General features: G+C 37.6%; 1 protein-coding gene across 5 annotated transcripts in view; it reads right to left on the bottom strand.

Annotated features, from left to right (window-relative positions):
• Positions 1-21683, bottom strand: part of ank1b (ankyrin 1, erythrocytic b) — an 89065-nt gene that overhangs the window by 45126 nt on the left and 22256 nt on the right. For all 5 annotated transcript variants that reach the window (XM_042509973.1, XM_042509972.1, XM_042509975.1 and 2 more), the window contains exon 2: positions 2001-2102. In XM_042509973.1, the coding sequence (XP_042365907.1) occupies positions 2001-2102 (102 nt within the window). The remainder of the gene's footprint in view (positions 1-2000; positions 2103-21683) is intronic.

Here is a 21683-nt window from a genome sequence, read left to right as displayed (position 1 = left end):
CCACTCCACAATCATCCTTAACACAAGTTGCTGGCAAGCTGGTGCATGTATCCAAACTGCACACACACACTCACTTCCACACATCTGTGTCTCATGGATATTCAGTTGCCTAAATTTGTTGTGTTTTGGTCATGATGCAACAAGGTGTAAGAGAGCAGACAGTAGGGCAGAAGATTGAGGGGACTATAATCTAATATACTCAATTATTTATGCACACCACTTTACACAAAAGACAGTGAATCAGGAGGTCTAGGGGTCGTGAATTTTTAATTTTCTTTTTGGTCTTTTATTTTACATCCTTGGCTGATACTGCAGAACAGCGTTCCATTGAGATTTTTGTGACATTATGTGGTGCATACAAATCCCCCCCCCCCAAGTTCCTTTAAAGACTACTAACACAAAATTTTGTACAGTTTGTTCTTCCTCAGAGGAATAAACTGAAGTTCGGGAGTACCATTCTCCATTAAATCTGTTTCATAATCATGACCTTCTTACAGAGGGAAAGCCTTTAAGTGTCCCACAGTGGGGTGACAAATGCTCCATATTCTCCTAAACATCAGTAGGGCTGGGTAGTGTTAAAGTACAAATACAAGTAACCTTAGAGTGATGCTAAAACCAATATAGTACTTCGTTCAAAGAATGTGAGCAGACTGGTGTGTAGTATATAAATACTTTCAAATGTTTTGATGGCATTGGCACACTGAACTGCCAACTTGGTCAAATACATCGCACTCGAGTTCACAACATCACAGACTGTGTGGGTTGTAGCTGCTACAGGAGTGTGAGGTATGCACCGCGCACAGTTGTAAGAATCTGCCGTACACAATGACTGGGCTAACTGTTAGCATCACACAGCTGAGGTTACCTAACAATTCTCATCAGGTTTATCAACAAAGTCCAGCTGTTTTGGTGTTGTTGGGAGTTTGTTGGGACGGTTTAATGGTCCAGTGTTGGGTGCTAATTGTTTTTGTTGTGAAAGCTCATGCTAAGATGATTAGCTGACAGGTCACTGGGCAGCAATAAAAAGTTTGCTGAACCAATAGGCAGTTGGGACAGTACATGTGTTATCAGAATTACATCCAGAATATAGCGGAATATCAGACATCTTGCATATTGTGGCCTGAGAAAAAGATGTGTCTTGCTGATCTAACAATGTGTAGTGCCGACATAAATCATCCCAAAAACAGCAGAGCATCTCATGATGCAATACTTTATGCTCAGAAGAAAAGTTAGCCAGAAGGCACAGAGCAAACTAGAAAAACTCTGCTTTTTACAATATGCTGCCATTGGGCATGAATGAATGAATGGTGGTTTCAAGGACAAAAAGCTTATAAAGTGGAATGAATATCTGCCCTCCTGCGGTATATAAAAAAATACAATTGAGACCTGCAGCACTGGAAATTTCTCCAGAGGAACATTAACAACTCCAGCAATAAAGTTCTCATGCCTTGGTCTGCTGCTAATGTTTGCATGGGTTCAGAAGTACTCTTTCACTTTTTCTTTATTCTGACAATTTAAGTGTCATAATGGCTAGACTTGGCAAAATGTGCGAGGTTACTGGACTTCAGTTGTAACGTTTTTCAATAATGACTCCCCCAAGAAAACATGCATGGACTTAAAACATCAAGCTCCTGCCTTTTCATGTTAATTAAAACACAAATGTATAAATAATGTGGCAATATACCCACAGAGATCCATGTGAAGTAAAAACAACAAGATATGATTGGCCCTGAGCACTTTGAAATTACTTAAAAATGTTCTATATTCAAGAAAATAAAAAGATTCTTAGAGCAGGTACCCCTATGTAGGCTGATATTGTTATTGAGCCCTGTTAGCACTAAATTAATGCTGTAATTGATTTTGATACCAGCAACAATTTAATTTACCATTTTGTTAATTGAAATCTGTGGGTGGCATCTTTTTCTACTCCCACTGACACACAAACACATGCACAAACACAAACAGCTTTTTAGATACTGAGTTGAATGAAATGATCTTACTTGATTAGCTGTGTTGATGTCTATTCCATTCTTCAGGTGATCCAGAGCCTTGTCCAGGTTCCCTGAGCGAGCTGCACGCAGGAAACTGGTGGCTGCATCGGCCTGCAATGACAACGAAGAGGACTGTTAAAAAGAAGAGGAGAGCATATGTGTTCATTCTTCCTTCACCCACAAACATTACGAGCTGAAGGCAACAGCAAACAAATTGCACATCAATACAACAATTCATCGTTCACTAGATGCATACAAGAAAACATTGTCTTTTTATTTTTTCTACATTACTAAACAGAAGAATTTGTGTCTAGAGACAAAAAAAGGAAAAACTATTAACAATTAGCAGAAAAATTCCTGGATCACATTCAGTTGTGCTGCGCTATATATTCTAAAATTACATAAAGTCTTGTATTTTACTTAGAGCACTCGTCCAACATAAAATAATACTCTCATTAGCACCATGCATTCTAGCTACTGAACGTTCAATATTAACAACATCAATGTAATCATTTAATCCTTGGAATTTCATGAGGTTATGTGGAGGACTCCAACCTAAAAGAAACATAAACGTTTTTTTTTTTGCTGCAGTTAGACCAGCTGACAAAATTTGTTTTTGATGTTGTGAAATATTTAATAGAGAAAAGTCAAGGAAAGGTGCAAAATAGTGGGTGTGCATGATACTTCACCGTCGATAATTTTGTCAGGTTAAGTCCTGAAAAACATTTTCTTCACAACAAATCACAAAGTGAGTAAATTATACACAAAGTATTCCTTTAGCCACATACTTGATATAAGGGTGTAGTTGCTCTAAAAGCCAAAGTGAGGTATTTTAATCTAGTACAACAACATAATAGCCACTTAAAGGCAAGACACAAGGCTGTACGCAGGGAATACAATACTACATCCAGGGGCTCTCCTGCCCTCTGCAAGAGGCTAAAAATGTCAGACTCCTTACAGTCAAGCTTCGCCCACACTCTGAGTTTGGCAGGCGTTCATAGCCGAGCACACACCGCCACGAGCTCCGCTGTCTGCCTGTCTGATCTCAGAGGAAAGCTCCTGTGGTTTGCGTCTCAGTGTGTGTCAGTGTTTGTACGCCCACCTATGAATTTCATTCATCAGCCAATAATGTAATACAGCTGACCTACACAATGAGATGTTTCCAGTGCCCTGAAGAGGAAATAATGTGTAATGTACTGTACTCTGACCCTCTCTCCGCTCCTGTTACTGACAAATTATGTATTTGTTTGAGCTGTTATTCTCAAGCGATTTAATTACACTGAATTGCTGAAAGATACGTCTGCCCTTTTCAAATAACTGAGACTTTATTTTCTCTCTGTTCACATCTAATCTGTGCAGATGCATCAGGAGCCAATGTTCTTTTTTTCTGTGAACAATGCATTGCATTAGATTTTATCTAACAAACAATAAGATTACTTGGTCTTTCAACAGCCTCCTTTCCATCCAATTGCTAGTCCAATTTTCCATCTTTTTTTTTTTGTATTTTCGATAATCACATCAAAACCCTGTTTTTCATTCTAATTTATCTCCTTTCTCCAAACATCACAGATTTTCCCTCTAAGTCAAACTCCTTTGACATTCTGCTAAATCTAATTTCAATGTTAGGAGCATTAAGAAACAGTTTCCCTGATTTTTCATCTGACTGCCTGAAATCTTTTTCTATCTGCCTGTCCTAAAAAAAACAACAACTTGATAATGCACGGAATATAAATCATTACATTTTAAGAAACGCACCAAAAAGCCATATGAAATACTGTAAATGATCTTAGTTTAAATAAACAATACTTAATAATACTATAACACTATAGTGATCATGTCTGTCTGGATAAAATTGATTGATTGAACTATAAGCTGCTGATTATTATAACCACTTTTTTTCTCTTTTTCTTTGTTCCTAATGCAGATTACACTCTAATTCACATTTGCATATTTATTACATGCATATAATGTAATGGGGGGCATCACATGGGGGCATTACATGACCAGGCTTTATCAGTCCACTTGATGAGGACAGCTTCAAGGTTTCACCGCTGCATCTCATTGATTTGTATTTGGCATTTTTTCGTGGGGAAACGGAGAAAGAAAATGACCATCTTTTCAGGCAAAGTATCACGCAAGATACTTTAAATCGAACAACAGGCTGTACATCCCTATTTTGGTATTGTCTGCCACCCATGCTGCTACCACACAAAAAGTAAGAAAGTGGATCAAGAGAGAAACCCGCCTCCCTCTCTCTCTCTCTAAAACTTAGACCATACTGATCAAACGCTGAAGCAAGGCAGTGCTGATCAAATATAAAGATTATGTTACTGCACCGCTTGATTACTGTAAGCAAATTATAAAAAGCAGTTGTAGAGGAATGATTCTCTTCCAAGCCTTTTTTGATCAATATAAGTGATTAATCACCATAACTGTGATCACTAGTGGTTTTTACTGTAAAACCTTTCTGTAACTTAACCCTCCCCTAAAAAACGAAACAAAACAAAACAAAACAAAACAAAACAAAACAAAACAAAACAAAACAAAACAAAACAAAAGTAAACAAAACAAAACAATATAGGGGTGGGTATCCTTGACATCATATTATCATATGTAGATCATATATCATAATACTGAAGTCACTTATTGTGATGAGTATTGCCATAATATGTATATATATATATATATATATATATATACACACCTCTGGTTTGAATGCTTTTTTTAAGTTTTCAGTCCATTCATCTCATTTTCTATTATTTTAATTGCAGCAAAGTAAATTTAAAAAGCAATTACTTTTTTCATTATTCTAGATGGCTACAAAATATTTTGTATGTATAAATAATACAAAATACATGAAATTTGGGTCTGTGTATCAATACTATATTGTCATGCTACTGTGCTGTATTGATTTTCAGTGAGTGGCCTTTTTTCAGAAACAGCTCTCCTTCCGCTAAACAACGTCATATTAGCCAGATAAAGCCAGATATGTGACTCTGTAGTCGTGAATCAAAAGCTTTGGGGCTGCTGTTTTAATGACTGATATTTGTTACATATGTACATAGATATTTAAATATATTTTAGATACTATGCAAATTTGGTTTATATTCAAAAGCATGCCTTTATGTGTTTTTTCCTCTGGGATTCTTCTCCTCTTGCAGGCCATCACTAAGTGTCTGGGAAGCAATGTGATCTATTCATGATCTTATCTCTTTGCTTTGAACATGAGAGCTAAAGACATTACTCAGCCACATTCCTCAGTGCCAAGAGCACTAAGAGACAGGACTTCAAACAGACAGTGACAGGAGGCGCTCCAACTTAACCAACCAAAGTGCTGGCACTGTGTGTTTTAGGTGTCTGTCACATTATTCACAGTTTCCTATGGATATTCTATAATTAGAAAACTAAAGAGAAGATGTTCTGTACAAAGTTTGCTCTCATATATCATTTACATTTACATGATGCGGTCACTTATTTTTCAATAAACGACTCTAAATCCCGTCACACTGCAGCTTTTGAAGCTGCTGTGACATTAACTTTGTGTTTAGCCGCATATATTTCACACTGAATTCTTTTTATGTTTCTGTTTCTGTGCTATGATGTTCATTTTATGTAACAGTGATCATAGCCTCCACCTGCAGCCCTCCTCCTCTTCCCCATGACTCCATCACCCCTGCTGCATGAACCAGTTCTCTGTGTTCATTTATTATGTTTGCTAATTAGCGCTGGTCACTGTGTGTGTGTGTGTGTGTGTGTGTGTGTGTGTGTGTGTGTGTGTGTATGGAGGCAACAGCCACATGAGCCACAAGCTGACCATATTTGACAGAAAATTAAAAATCTTGCCACACCCTCCAGAAACTCATTCTTCACCAGCTCGTGTTCATGATGCTGTCAGACTGGAATCCATTTTCCTGCGTGCTCCACTTCCATCTCTAAAGCTCCATCTCTCTTTTTTACCACTCCCTCCCTTCATCCTTTCTTTCATTTCATCACAGAGAGTTGAGCCGTACATCCAATCCTGGCAGTTTGCTTTATTTGTAATCATTGTTGCAGTTACACCCAATGATCAGATTACTGAAACCTCTCAACATGCATCGCTCGATGATGTACAAATGATTCCTGCCTGTACCTAAATCTGACTTTCCTTTTTCTGGCTGCTTCATCCAATCTGGCCCTTTCTCTTCTTCCTCTGAGTCACACATTATTTTCTCATATTTATAAATACCACCATTTTTATTTGCAATTTATTACTCATTTGTTGGCTTGTTCCTGTATTTGACAGAAGCCTCATATCAAACTGGATCAAATAATCCTGAGTAAGACCGGAGGTGTTTAAAAATTTATCATTGCTTTAATTTCAGAGGGGATGCCTTAGACATGAGGGGTTTATTGTGTGTGGTCTATTTTCATTTATTATTTTTTTTTACATTTTTTTTTTAATTTCATTCACTGACCAGCTTCCATTTTTTTTTTTTTTTTTTTTTTTTTTTACAATGTAGAAACTTAAAAAAAAAAAAACAACACAGAATAAGGGGTGTTTTGCATTTCACAAACACACACACACACACACACACACACACACACACACACACAACTAAAGTGTTAAATAACACATTTAAACAAAGGAAGGGTGTTTCTGGCAAAACAAACATTTTCCACTTATCTAAAATTCCTCATATTTAGTTTCCTGAAGCCTCACTGAAAAGGTCATTCTTCACGAGTTAAATGGAAAAACAGAACACACAGCTAATCTAGACAATCATAAATATTAAATGTTAATGATCTGAATTGTAAATTAACTCACAGCAAAGTCTACAAGTAGAGCACACAGGAGAAAAGAGACACAACGGCACGGGAAAAGCACATATTAACGTGACTTGAATCTTGAGGGCAAGGTCACAGCAACATAGCACAAAGAACACCATGGCATGAGAAGAAGCAACAGCAACACATGACGGCCACCACCATGCAAAAACCTCAATCAGTTATTAAATTGTGTGCTACGTTTTAAAATTTTAGCAAAAAGATAGCAGTTATTTTATTTTATCCAATATCAACTGAAAAATTGAACTTCTGAGGTTTCACTAATGTTTTGTGGCAAATATCCACATATTCCAGTTCTGCTAGGAATATCCATTGATTGTGTTACTACAAGACTAAGAAAGGTGACATTTTTTGCAAGCATTGAGAAACCCCCATGGCAGCTGATGAGGGAACACAAAGCGTACATAAGGATGTAAACAAAGATATTTACTCTGTTATTAAAGAGCCATATTCCTCAGGCTTCTGCCAACCTCTCAGAGCCCACAATGCTGACCTGACGGACAAATCAGCACCGATACATATGGACCTATAGAAGACAACACACACTAGCTAAGACAACACCAAGACAAGACCAGACAGTTAATGGCAGAAATACAAACAGAAAAAAAATTAACATTTAAGCAAGTTTTGGGTGTCGCTGACAGAATTACTTGCCAGTACCACCCAGATTTTGACTTGCGGGTAAGAAATCTATTGTTCTGTATTTACTTATAGGCCTGAAAATACTCAGGACTATGACATTATAAAGATATAGCTGATACTACGAATGGTAAATGACTAATGATTAATACAGAACACGTATCATATATAATTCAATATACACACTCATCAACTGTTTATTGAAACCAAGGGCATGAGTTTTGTTTCAACATTTGGGGACACAAATATGAAACGGGGCTTGGGGGTCCTCAGCAAGAAAATTTTGAGCAACAAACACTTAATTTCCTTCCTTCTGGTGACTTTTAAACACCAATTTGTGTCCTCAAATTATGGTGCAAGTGTCTTCAATTATGTGAACATAAAAGTCCTATACTATTTTCATAATTTTTTTGCGGGGTTGGATAATGCAGATGCGCACTAGTGACTTCCACCGGCCAAGTGCTTGAATGGGAATAAATTTAATCTTGCAGCTCTTCTAGACTTTCCAAATGAATCCGGTATTTGACCACTTTGAAAAAATTGTCTTCAAACCCCAGTTCACTCCCTGAGATGTATTCACATGTATAAGATCACATTAAGGTAATATTGATAGATAAATACAACATGAATTATAGTGTATTATCTTCTTTGTGTTCGTGATCCTGCTGTCCTTGAATCTGGAGAGTCAGTATGTGCCGTGTTACAAAGCGCATTTCATTTCTGTGTGTCAGAGTGGCTAACCCACACAAATCTGATTGAATATCCTTGCAGTGAAACACAGACTCATAAGCTTTATGCTGAGCCAAAAATAATCATGTAGACATGACAAAAGTCAGAAGAGGTAGAGACTTCAAATATTAATACTGAGGTAGAGACTACTGAAGCAAAACTGCAATACTGGCAACCATGTTTGGAAATTAAATGCAAAATGTTAAAGCAATTTCAAGTTTGCTATTTAATTAATTGAATCCATGTCCATCCATATTTAGCACCTTCATTTTGTAAACACACATACTGTGTGTATGTGTGTTTACACACAGTAGACTTGTGCATAAATACAGATGCTTGAACACACACAGATGGTCTAGTACAAGTGATGAAACGCAGGTTGAACGAAATCAATCTTACAAGATGACTAACTCCTTATGCCATTAAAAACACATGGCACTGAGTCACACTGGGTGATTAGATCAAAACATGTTGATCTGTTTTATAAGATTGTTGGTGTAAATCTTACACGTATTTGACAGATTTTATCTCTTGAGACTGCGGTATGAGTGTCCATATTAAACATTAATATTAGAATATTTCAGGACTGATTTTATTATCCCCGCTGCAGGCTATTTGCTTTTGGATTCTGCCCACATACACTATTCTTTTCTATAATAACCAGTCAGGACTTTGGGAGAAGGGAGACATATAATGTCTGAACATCGCAAACTTTCCGTCCTGGAAGTATTTGGTGGTATTTTGTCTCTGACTGAAGTCATTGGCAGAACACTGGATACGTGTACTTATTGTTGTGACAGCTCCTGTCACTTCTGATTTTGAAATGAGCCCTTATGTCACTTCAGGTTGAGTCAACTTCTCGCTCAACATGTATCTCATCTCCTTTACACTTTAACTTGGTAGGTGCTTGTAGAAATACCTTTCTATACTATATGTATAAATACTGTTGGCACAGACAAGGGACGTGTTTATGTCTATAAACTTGTTTCTATGCATATATTTTATGCAATACAGCCAATTTTAAAGTATAGCCCATATACTACAAACTTCTGATGAAGCTCTGCTTTGCAGAGCCACTCCAAGCCAGTTGATAAAAATAGGCCTAATTCGCATTTATTCCTTGGAACATTTTAACCCTGCTTAAATTTGCTTTTCAATTGAATGGAAACAATTTCTGCTTACTATGCTTAAGCATACGCAGAGTATGCTTATGCTCACTAAGTGAAAACTTTAATTATTGTTTTACTTAGTTTGAAATGGACATAGGGAAGAGAATTCGTGTAAAGCTGCTTGCTCTTTGCTGGTGTGGATTATATTAGCCTGGTCCATTTTATCATATTATAAGTATTTACTGTACATTGTGTGTGAACCTCTTTCGCTATTTTTATGTTATTTTTTTAAACAGTCAGTGTTTATATTAGGGATGTAAATCACAAGTTTCAAGACAAAACAACATCATATTGATTCTTTGGAAAACTGTATGATATTTGCTGAAATCATAAAGTCTGCCACGTTTTTTCTTTTTTCATGTGATTCGATTCAGGGGTCTGGGATCAATATAAGAAGATATCAGAAAGTATCTTCACTGTTACTGTCTGCCAGTGGCACTGGCATAGCATTGAATGTTGAGGAAGGAGATGCTCCTCAAAGCAAATATTGACATAGACGTACCATGGGAATTTCAAACTAAAGGTGTGTCTTAAGCATGATTATTTGTTTAGATTTTTTCACTTTACATAAATAAAAGTGGATCATTGATCACTGAATCAATATATTGATCCATATTGATGTATCGTTACATCTCTAGTTTACATGAAAAAAATGGTTATTGCTGTTTTTAATAGGATTCAGGGACATTTTAACAAATAGTCATCAGAGCATAACTCTCATCAGCACTGAGATAATAATTGTATAATGCACTTAAAAAAACAATGAATCCTCATATCTTCATTATCAAGTTATTTTTTAAGCTTACTACTCTCATGCTGCTGACAAAAATCAACAAAACACCTACAGATGAAAACAAAAATGATGATGGTTTTGAATTGTATCCATGTCTGTCATATGTACTACTGAAAACTATACAGTTGCTTGTGAGTCTGAGTATGTGTAGGAAGTTCAAAACTGTTGTTTTCAGTGTCTAACATCATTAATTGGAGACTGAGGGAAAGGAGCGAGATGCAGACAGGAGGGGAGGGAAAAAAAAACTAAGACATAAGAGAGAGGAAAAGAAATGTCTTCATTATCCTGACAAACAACTTCCAGTCTCTCTACAGAGAGATCTAACTAGCAGAGTAGGTAGTAGTCTGTATGCTGCAGGAACTGACACTGAATCTGTCGGTGTATGATGATGAATACTGGTGGACACTCAAATTTCAAGTGCAGATGAATAAATGGTAGCTGCTTGTCATTGTGAGCATAAACAGGAAACTCATTCACATAATCTTACAAAAAATGTTTTTGAATACAAAGCACCTACAAGCGTGCATGCATGCAAACCGTAGCTAAAAATAGCCGCATAGACGCCACAGTATGTTAGTGTTGGCTCTAACAGGGAGGGAGATGGATCACAGTAATGAACCCTCATGGGTTTAAACAAAGACCCACTTCTACCATAAAAGATTCCCAAGCAAAGTCAAAAATACAAAACAGGAGTAGGCCCATATCTAACAATGCAGAGTCCCACACAAAGCTACCTTACACAGCGATCTACAGCATTAAACAGTGTAGATGAAACCTCACAGACCCCTGCTGTCATGTGGATCCAACAGTCATGAATATGAGTAAAAAAAAGCAAAAATGCAGATGAATTTTTACTAACATATAGCCATGAGTTGATAAGAATACACTGTTCACACTGTATAAAATGCCTGTTCTTGCATGCCACATTGGAATTATGAAGTATCTGAAGTGATGAAGTCATAAAATCATGTTTTTATCGTAGGTTGTACTCTAGAAGGAAGAGTTAATGACATCCTCTATCACAGATGCAAAGAGAAAGGTTCCTCTAAACCTGGCAGTTTCACCGCTGAAACCTGCACTGTGAAGCAAAGAAACACATTAAAATAAGTCACCTAATTTATAGAACAGAATACATCTTATTTTCTAGCTGAGGCAAGAGAATTGTTTTTGCTCTCACCCAGGGAAAGAAAAACATAAAACCATGTGCACAAGATTAAACCACCATCACTTCTTATATTACTGCTGCAGTTTCTCCTCTGTCGTTTGTTGCTGTTAGACACTGCTATTCTGTCAAGCTGTCGGAGCTAGCATGGAGTCACTAACTGCACTCTCTGAGAAATATAACATAAGGAAAAAACGAAAAAGTGATTTCAGAGGGAAGCAAACTGAAGGGTTTACAATACAGTGTCTGAAGGATATATCCAGGATGTCAAACTGACTCAGCAGCGAGAACAAGTCAGAGAGACAGAGACAGAAGTTAAAGCTTGCAGAACAAACTAAACCACTACATCACCTGGCAATCGAGACAAAAGACAATGGGCCTCATTTACTAATGTGCTTATAAACATTCTTAATCTACGCAGAAAATAAGTGTGCCCACAAAACTACCATTATAATCATGACGCGTGTGCACCAGCTGATTGTGTTCACACCACCGTGTGTATGTTGGGGAATCACAATTGTTCTAAAGTGCATGCTTGTGCCCACTGTCTGCAATCAGCATACTGCCATGTCCCCATTTGTCTTTATAAGGAAATACACTTGCCCAGGTGTATCATGGAGAAAGTGGTGAAGGTGTTTCTGCACACAAATTAAGGCCACACACACACACACGTATCAGACTGTCAGTGAGCGTCTGTGAATGTAACAGCAGTCAGAAACAGCTGATCAGCCGTTCAGTATGCTCTAAAAAATGTCTAAACATGTTGGTCTCTGACGCTCTCTCTTCCAGCAAAGTTAAAAGTGACATCTGAACACCTGCTTGGAGGTAGATCCAAACTTTCTATACTCTGTTAATAATAATAATAATAATAATAATAATAATGATAATAATAATAAATGGTGTGAGTAGCCATAATTAAGGGCAGATTCAATTATAATACAGTCGAATGTCAGCCAGAATTGGGACGCTCTGGTTTTTGATGTGGAAAATTTTTGGTTATGACAATAATTGATGGGGATAAAAGGCCGAGAATGAAATAAGTGCATGTATTGGTATATTAATGGCTTTAAATATTGCCTTTTTGTAAAAGAATGTGGTTCTAATATGCTCTGCATTTAGTTAAAAGGTGTGTGTTTACATTTTCTAAGACACCCAAGCTGTCATCATTTGTGCACATCCATGGTCTGAAGCAGTTCTAAATTTGTAATCAAACAAACATGTTTGTATGATGGTTTAAGCACAGATTTGTGCGTACGCACTGTTTGTAAATGAGGACCAATGATATTGAGGAGCAACATTGTTCCTGTTGATTAAGCAGTGTGCAGCATGTATACGTATTCAGTGCACATTCAGGAGCTAGCGTAGCACAGAGGTGCTAGTTAATGATTAATGTGCTGCACTCTGCTAATTTTAGCTCCATGAGCCTATCAGGACTTACTATATGTCCTTCTTCCACCTCTTCAGGAGGTGGAAGAGTGTTATTAGTGCATGTGCAACAGGCACAACATTTCACCATGGCTGCCTCGAAATCCACAAAAAAAAAAAAGAAAATGAAGAAAATCTCTTAATAACCAAGGGCCATATAGCTGTCGGACCCTGGTGGAAGCTGCTTGATCCTATGATTGGCCAGTCTGAATGATCAGAATGAAACATCTGATTCAGACCATCAGTGACACTCCACAAATCCATCCCACTACAGTCAGTAACAAATAAGTCACCTCACTCTGACCTGTGACCTTTGTAACTTTCATCAGACACTGATCAGCGGTGTCTCAGAAATAATACACAAACAAATAAACAATATGTAGTAGGTTAACCCTCTGAACCCCGAGCAAAATTTGCTTGATTTCTTTTAAAAAACATGGAGAGAGGGCAATGAGCAACGAAAGAAGAAATTACCCAAAAAATTAGCAAGAAATCTGTAAAAAATACAAAGAAAACACCTGAGATTTTTATTTTAAAAAATAAAAATGTAATTATGATATTTATTTTTTCCTAGTTTTTTTTCCTGTTTCTTAACTTTTTAAAAATAATGTTCTAAATCGACTAATTTCTTGCAATTTGTGAAATGTTTATTACCATAGTGCTTATTGCCTTTTTTCCATGTTTTTAAAGAAACTGAACCAATGTGCTCAGGGTTCAAAGGTTTAAATAGCAGCACAAGAAAAGTGATATCACTCCAGGTTTTTATGGGGTTGACTCCCCCCATTACTGTAAATATTGCCATTTTTACAAACCCAGTCATATGATTTTCCTCAGTTTTGAAATATGATAGCTGGTATTTTGGATAATACATGTGACAGACAGGCTGATGAATGAATGGAAGGGGTATTAAATTAGCATTTAACGGCTTGATTAAGGTGATAAATTATCTTGCTTGTTGCATATTGTTTTTAGCATGTCAATGATTGATGGAATCTTTGTCGGTATTCTTTCATGTGTCAACCTGAGGGATTTCAGAAAAAAAAATTCAAGATAAGTGTTTAAATCATTTGTGCATAAAATACTCAAGTGTGTTAAAGAGATCTAACATGATGAATGATAGTGGCCTTGATTCATAAATGGGGTGTCATGATTTTACACTTCCACTCAGGAAAGTGGAGATCATTTCAAGAGCACGTCTATGCCCGGCAAGATGAAGTCATAGCCCTGAGAATGAAAAATCAATAGATTCCAGCAGGCTCTACAGAGTGGGAGTTGATCCAATATTGATGGATGGATGGCAGAAGTGTGTGAGAGTGAGATGGTGTTGCACAGACACATCAGTATGGGGCTGGGGGACTTGGTTTGGGACATGGTGGATAGCTGGTTCAAGTCTTGGATGGACCAGATACAGAATGTGGACTGGCAGCTGGAGAGGCACCCAACCTTTCAGGGCTTGGGGCGCTGTGCTGCAGTGACTCATCATTTTGACATCTTTCCACGTTTGATTCATGACAGTGTCAATCAAGAAAAATAACAATGAACTGTTGTTACCAAGGGGATCCAAGAGCAAATAAAATGTGGTCTTAGTTAATATTCATACAATATACCCAAAATTTTAGTGATGCATGTGCATGTACACGTGTACACTGGCACCATAGACTGTGTAAATTTGGACTTGGCAGCCGTCATGTCATCCATTTGTTTGTGGACTATTTTAAAGCTTTGAGTTCATCATGTCAGCCACCACAATCTTGCAAGAAGAATAAGAAAGCCACCCCTGTACAGCTGTCATGAATGTTGAAAGTAGATAACCTTTTAAAACCTTTTTTATTTCTTTTGTACATGACTCTAAGTATGTTTATATCTGCTCTAACCCATTGAAACCTCAGAAAATTCGCTTTTTTAAATATCAGAAACATGGAAAGAAGGCAATGAGTAACAAAATAAGAAATGTCCCAAAAATGTACAAGAAATTAGTAAAAAAGTTTTTTTTTAAAATTGCTGAAAATTAGCAAAATAAATGAATAAATAATAAAAAATAAAAACAAAAAAGTAAAAAAAAAAACACAAGAAAAGGACCTTGGAAAATTCGTTAAAATGATAACAATTCTGTAGTCCAATTTCAAATACATAACTATGATAATTATTACTATAGTTTTTCCCTAAACTTTTCCCCCCTAGCTTTTAAAAGTAATTTTCCAAATGTACTAATTTATTGCAATTTTTGGAACATTTATTAAAAAAAAATGCTCATTTCTGCATATTTTGGATGAGCAATTTGGTCAGGGTTTAAAGTTTTAATTACTAAGTGTCCGAAAGCAACATAAGAAAATTGAGGTCTCTGCAGGTTTGAAAGGGTTAAAGTTGGGCATTTTAACATGCGGATTTATGGGGGTTTACTCTGTTCTGGAGACAGCTTTGACTGGCCTCCTGATGCACTTCAGTTTTTTGTGGTTTGCAGTTAGTTTGCCACTTGACCAGTACACACTAATTTTAAAAAATGAGAGCCTGCATTAGACAATCATGACCATTTTTTCTTATTGTTTTAAACAATCAAAATCTAAGGCTTCATCAGACATTTTTTGCAGTGTGGCTTTTTGAAGCTCTGCAGATTGCACAAAGACCAACTGTTTGCCTGTGACTTATGTGTAACAAATAGTCAGATGAGTTTACAGCCAAGTTAATTAACTGCACAGAGCTTTCTAATGAGAGGGGTTCATGGAGATTTCTGATGACATCTAATGTAGATTTCTCCAAATCCTCACGCTAATTCCACTGAACAGTGCATGTGCAGTATAGACAGCACAATCATGTACTCATGTTGATACAAAACCATAATCACAATCACAATCCATACGGCAATGAGTGCTGCGCACGTGTCCAAACAATAGTCTGTTATGAAATGTCCAACACTGCTGGTGCCAAACAAGCACTTTTATACAGTAGGCAATGTATCTGTGTGCAAGCTAATGCTAATAATTAATGCTCATGTCAAATTGTACTATTGAGAACAAACAAATGTTGGGAGTAGTCTAAGGGAATAACTAACACTGGCCACTCTCTCAGCAGAGCAGTCTAACATATCTTTGAGCAGCCAGTCATGTCTACAAACAGCTGCTCATCTGAAGCTCAGCTGCTCTTTATCTTAAAAATAAGAAAAAAAACAAGACTTGAGGACTGAATAAAAGATAAAATGATTTTTTGAGATGAATATAAAAAAATCCCTCTTTCCACGTGAAACAATGATAAGTCACATCAAAACGAGGATCTTCCTGTTGTCTTCTCAATCCCAGAGCTAAAACAGAGCATCTGAAATATTTATAGCCTCTGTCAGGCCACTGCTTCTGCAACCCATTACAATCAAAGCATGCTTTTCCTTATTTTTATATATGCATCTTGAAGTCGAACTGCATGCGCATCAAACACAAACACACACATGCACATACACTGATATCTGGGCAGTTAGTATACAGTGAGCCAGTTTGGATTCCAGAGAGTCTGGGACATAATTAGAACGCAATACAATGCTACCAACATACCCACAGATAAATACAGTAACACACACAAACAGGGTGAGAACAGAGCCACTTACAAAAGCTCTGCACACACATATATAAGCACACTTTGCACACGTGTACATGATTGATTTTACATGACTTGCTTTTCTGAAATTGAAATCAAATCAAAATGATTTCTGAAGAAAAAAAAAAGATTCATGTGTCAGAAAACTTTAAAATACTGCAAGAGGAATACCACATCTGAATAATCAGTATGGATTTTTCAGCAGGTATTTAAAATTTCAACAATCTCCTTTTTGTGTCAAGAAGCCTCCTCTAGGATACATAATTTATTTTTCTTCCACTTAACTTTCTATTCTAATCCCAAACTCCATAATCAGCAATAAGAATAATCCCCGATTGCAAATGTTTCATACACACTTGCACAGGGAAATAAATACACCTTTCTGTCTTTTTACTGAGCATTTTTGTAGCTTTTTGTGATCTGACCAGGTGGCATGAGCCTGGATACCCCCCCCCCCCTTCTGCTGGCACTTCAGCCTGGTTCAGCCACTCCATGATTTCTATTCCCATTTCTCTCTACAACTCAATTTCTGTTCTGCATTGCTGCCAGCAGCACAGAAAAAAAGTGGAGACGAGAGAGAGAGCGAGGGACAACAAAGAAATATGACACCAGGCAAGGTAGCCCTGAACTCCTCAATTCATGAGCACTTCTTCATTTGCTCAGCTTCACATCAAATAAGCTAATTTCCTGTCATTATTCCCTCACCCTCTTGCAGCTTTGTAAAAGCTCTCTCGCTCTCTCTCCCCGTCAACCTGCTTCCTCTTGCTCTTTTCATAACCTTTCAATATTTATGAGCACTGCAGGAATACTACGGGCAAAGCATGCTGGGTAGAGTTGTCCCTCAGAGTCTGCTCGTGACGTCATCACTCTGTGCTGACATTCTGTGCTCCCTCTCCTCGTCTCAGTGTCCGAACAAAAGTCAGTGTCCCTGTCAGTACAACTGATATCTGAAAATGCATTTTAATAACACACAGTGAGTGTCATTTTGAAATTAAGTCTTTAACTACAATAAAAACTGGGTTCTGAGAGCAAACAATGCCTGAACTAAAATCTATGGTAGATGAGGTTCAAGGTATTGAGAAAACTTCATGATCTTTTTCTTAAAAACACACTACAAAAAAGTGCTATGCCAATCACAAAGAGTAACAGCACTGCAGCATCAATTTTTGTTGAAGTAGCACATTTACATGAACTACAGCGTGTAATCTTGAACATTTGTGGAGGATTACTTTTGCCAGGTGCTTATGCAGTCCTGCTTATCATTTTTTTTTCGAGGCAATAAGAGGTTAAGGGCTGTCTGTGATTGCCCAATCAACTTTAAGAGGTAGGTGCTCTAACACAATGTGATTTAGAAGTTGCAGCTGCATCTGATCACCAAGGGCTTGATATGACTGACCTTAAATGTGTGCTGGCGCAATGAGGTGACGTGCCTCACACTTTTAACAGCTTTTAAAATCCTCATTTGGAATACAGTAAATGCTGTGGTCTCATGCTGAGTTAGATTTGCTGGCACAACACATATATTGTTACATTTAGCTCCTAAATATCTTCTTTAGAGCAGAAGTTCAACATTTTGGTACATGATTATTCGTTTTCTAGCAGAAGGTTAAGTAAAAGATGAAGAACTTGTATCTTTTCATTTAATATGGCGCCACAGCCAGTAGTTCACAAGGCTAACTGTTTCTGCTGGAAACAGTGGGAAGCTGTTCTGTCCAAAGGAAGCCAAATCTACCAATCTGCACCTCTAAAGCTCACTAATTTGCACTTAACAGTGTAAAAATAACAATTTGGCATTTTTTAAGGGATAATGTGCTAGACTATTTCTTGGGTCCAAGAAGTTTCTCTGGAACCTAGAGTTCAACATAACCCAGAGTTCAATGTTGATGCTTTTTTTTGTTTTATTATCAAATAAAAAAAGACTAAAGATAATTATCATTGAGTACTGTCCCTGTGCAACAACAGAAACAAAGGAGAAGCGAGCTGACTCACTCCTTAGCTGCTTACATTATCAGCTCCAGAAAAATGTGTTTCATTATTTTCTACCAATTGCCCAATTCAGCAAGTGAGTTGCTAGATTTACTGATCTGTTATGGTATTTTATTTGCCCCTTACAATCTGACAATCCTTACTGTTGAGCCCTGTATAAGGCAAATTTGATTTTTTTTATTACTGTTGACAGTATTTTCTGATCCATGAAATGATTAAAAAGAGCTATCCAAAATCTCCACAGTAAAAAACAGTTGACTCAAATATATCAAAAGAAAAACAAACAAACAAACAAACAAGAAAATTATTCAGATGTTCAGTTTAACATGAGTAAAGATGCATTTTTTATTAATTTAAGTCCTTCATGAAAGGAGAAGACAGGGCAAAGCCCGCAGCTCATAAATGGTGCATAAAGACACACAAATATGAAGACAGGAAACGGAAGAAGTAAAAAGACAGAAAAATGAAAAAGGGGAAGACATAGAAGCTGGGGAGCCACGATGTCTGAAAGTCATGTGTGCATAACTAATGAAAAGCACTCAGCTGCACTTCGTCAATGACTGCACTACTTCCCATAAGGCCAATATACAATCACTATGAGAGGTGGAAGCAGTCATCAGAGGGAGGAGCAAGAGTGATGGATAGGAAGGAGGAAGACAGGAAGGGCATACAGAAGAGATGGTGGGAGGTCCAATAGTGTAATATCAAATAAAGGAAGGTGGAAAGGACATAAAGGTTAATGAGAGAATGAATTAGTGATAGGAAAAAAGATGTCTAAATATCCATACTGAAGCGAAAATGTTTGAAAATGCTGTTTATATTCAGAAGGGTTTCTGCTTACACTGGCATTTTCGAGTTGTTTTTGCAAGTGTCCGCTTTGCAAAAAACACAACAATGGGAAAAAAATCCTGCAAGTTAGGCATGTGAATGCTAGATCAGATAATGCTTTTTTACCCTCCACATGGGTGATTTGGTGTGTTTTTTAATAGACTCAGACTGTTTTCACAACTTCTCAAGGTTAACAGTGCTTAAACGCTGGCTTCTGTGTGGTTAAAACAGCAGAAACAAAAGCATTAGTGCCCAGGTAGCCAAAATGACCAGCCCCAGCATTGGCCTAAATTCGGTATGCCAGTAGAAATAGGTGGTTGCATCCAATTTCCCGACTCGGCTGAGAGTTTGGATGAATGATGCCCCAGAATCGGCCCAAATAAGCTGACCTGAATCCAGCTGCTGACACTGACATGACTGGGACGTTATCAAAAATGACCTGGTGCAGCATCGGCCCAAACTTGGCATGCCAGAAGAAACAAGTCAGCTCGTTTCCAGTTGGCAGAATGACAGCCTGATAGACCTGATAAACTGTCCTGATTCCTGCAGCTGACACTGTCATTACCGAGCTGTTATCAAAATGAACCTGGCCCAGCATCGGCCCAAACTCGGAGCACTGGAAGAAATAAGTCGGGCTGCATCTAGTTGCCCACCTGAGACTCGGGATGAATGGCACCCCGGAGTTGGCCCAAATAAACTAGCCTGATACTCACTGCCGATACTGCCCATCACTAGGTGTGGAGATGATTTTTACAGTAATGTAGGGAAGTAGAGGTCAGGGGTAAGTGAGAAATATGTAGAGAGGAGGGGTGAAACAGAGCTGGAAGAGAAGTCATGTTAAAGCAACCTATCTGTGTGGGGTGGCAGAGATAGATGGCTTAGAGCTATGGATCCCCACTGGGAGATTTTCTTTTATATCTGAACTCCCTCCACACAAAGAGGTCAGAGGTCATGGTCAGATACAGAGCGGCACCTCGGGGGCCTTTGGCGATGCAGTGTCACAGTCAAAGAACACTAAAACAAGGTCAGTCATTCCTGATAAGAAGAGTTGAAGGGAGGTTTGCATTGTCACTACAGCTGTCTGCTACCCTGGTTAAAACTCTATGAGTCAACACATTTCCTCCTGATAACATCTGTCAATGCAGTGACTCAACCTTTAAATAAACCCTGTGAAGGTCATATATCTACCAGGGATGCCACAGTGAGGAAATTTTCCCACAGGTTTATTACTCATGACAACACAGGTGTTACAGATTACGCTGGACATTTTTTGTATAAGAAAATATATACATTGATGACGCTCAATATCTTACTTTGTTCTTAAATGTTAGATCTTTAGCAGACAGAACAATAAGTCACTATAAGGGATTCACAATATTGGATTTTTTGGATACAAAGACTGACATTTAGCCGATAATCGATACCAATATTGATATATCCACTATTATCCAGACCTAATGTAAGTGATCATCAAGTCTCTTCTGAATTAATATCATATTACGCACACTCTCATAATAATGGCCCACTAGCAGGTGGAGGCATGAAATACAGTGCTCCTTGATACTGATGATGTGCCCATATTATTGTGCATCCCTTGTCACTATAAATCCATATAATGAGGGCAAAAATACCGTAATATAACATTAAAATGCAAGAATCTTAAAAAAATGCCATGATACAAATTTTAGGTCATACTGCCCAGCACTTCCATTCATCTATCCATTGATTCGTCCATCAGCTGGTGTGTATGAATACTGGCTTGGGATTTAGGAACCACGCCACCAATAATGAAAATTTTCATTTTAACAGCTAATTCTCTCTTTTTCTCGTCTAAAGAACAGTCCTGAACAAACAGGCACACAATATACGCACACAAATCCACACACATACTAGCACACACACACTTGTTTTCACGCAAACATGAGAAACAAAAGCTTCTCTGCACTGCTGTCTCTGTGATGACACACTGTTGTAACACTTCTCGTTTCAGCACTGTCAGTTTATCACTTCATCCTCCCCCATCCATCTGTCATCTGTTCATTTTGAGGTGATCCCAGGCCAAGACTGAGGCTGTTGCCATCACCTTTGGGCTTTGGTGCATCGAGTCTGAGGATATTTTACTGTAGGTTGTCAAAATCTTCCATACACATTTGTCTTATTCAATACTATATAGATCAAAAATGTGTACAGCACAATAACGGAAATGTGTATATAGCATACTAGCGTCACGTTTAAGCTGAGTGAACAAAGAGTTAAGTGTTTAATTTTTGATACAGTGTTCATTATTAATGTTCCATTAGTGTACGAACTGCATAAAATACAATAAAAAACATACCTATAGACGGGTGTTGTTCAAACATACATCTGTAAATGTTACTATGCGAAACTCTTGAGACATAAAACAGCACTATAATGCAGTCAGCCTGAGTGATACGTACATGTCTTTATATCTATATCAATATGCAAAGCAGGTGTGCAGAAGCACACAACCTAAGGGCACTTTCATTTCTTTGTACTTCACGCTTATGTCCTTAAGAGAAAGACCCACACATGTT

Source organism: Plectropomus leopardus, chromosome 20 (assembly GCF_008729295.1).
Source record: "Plectropomus leopardus isolate mb chromosome 20, YSFRI_Pleo_2.0, whole genome shotgun sequence".
NCBI classification, from domain to species: domain Eukaryota; kingdom Metazoa; phylum Chordata; class Actinopteri; order Perciformes; family Serranidae; genus Plectropomus; species Plectropomus leopardus.
Note: the sequence above shows the minus strand (reverse complement) of the source record. Positions and strands in the feature narration are given on the sequence as shown.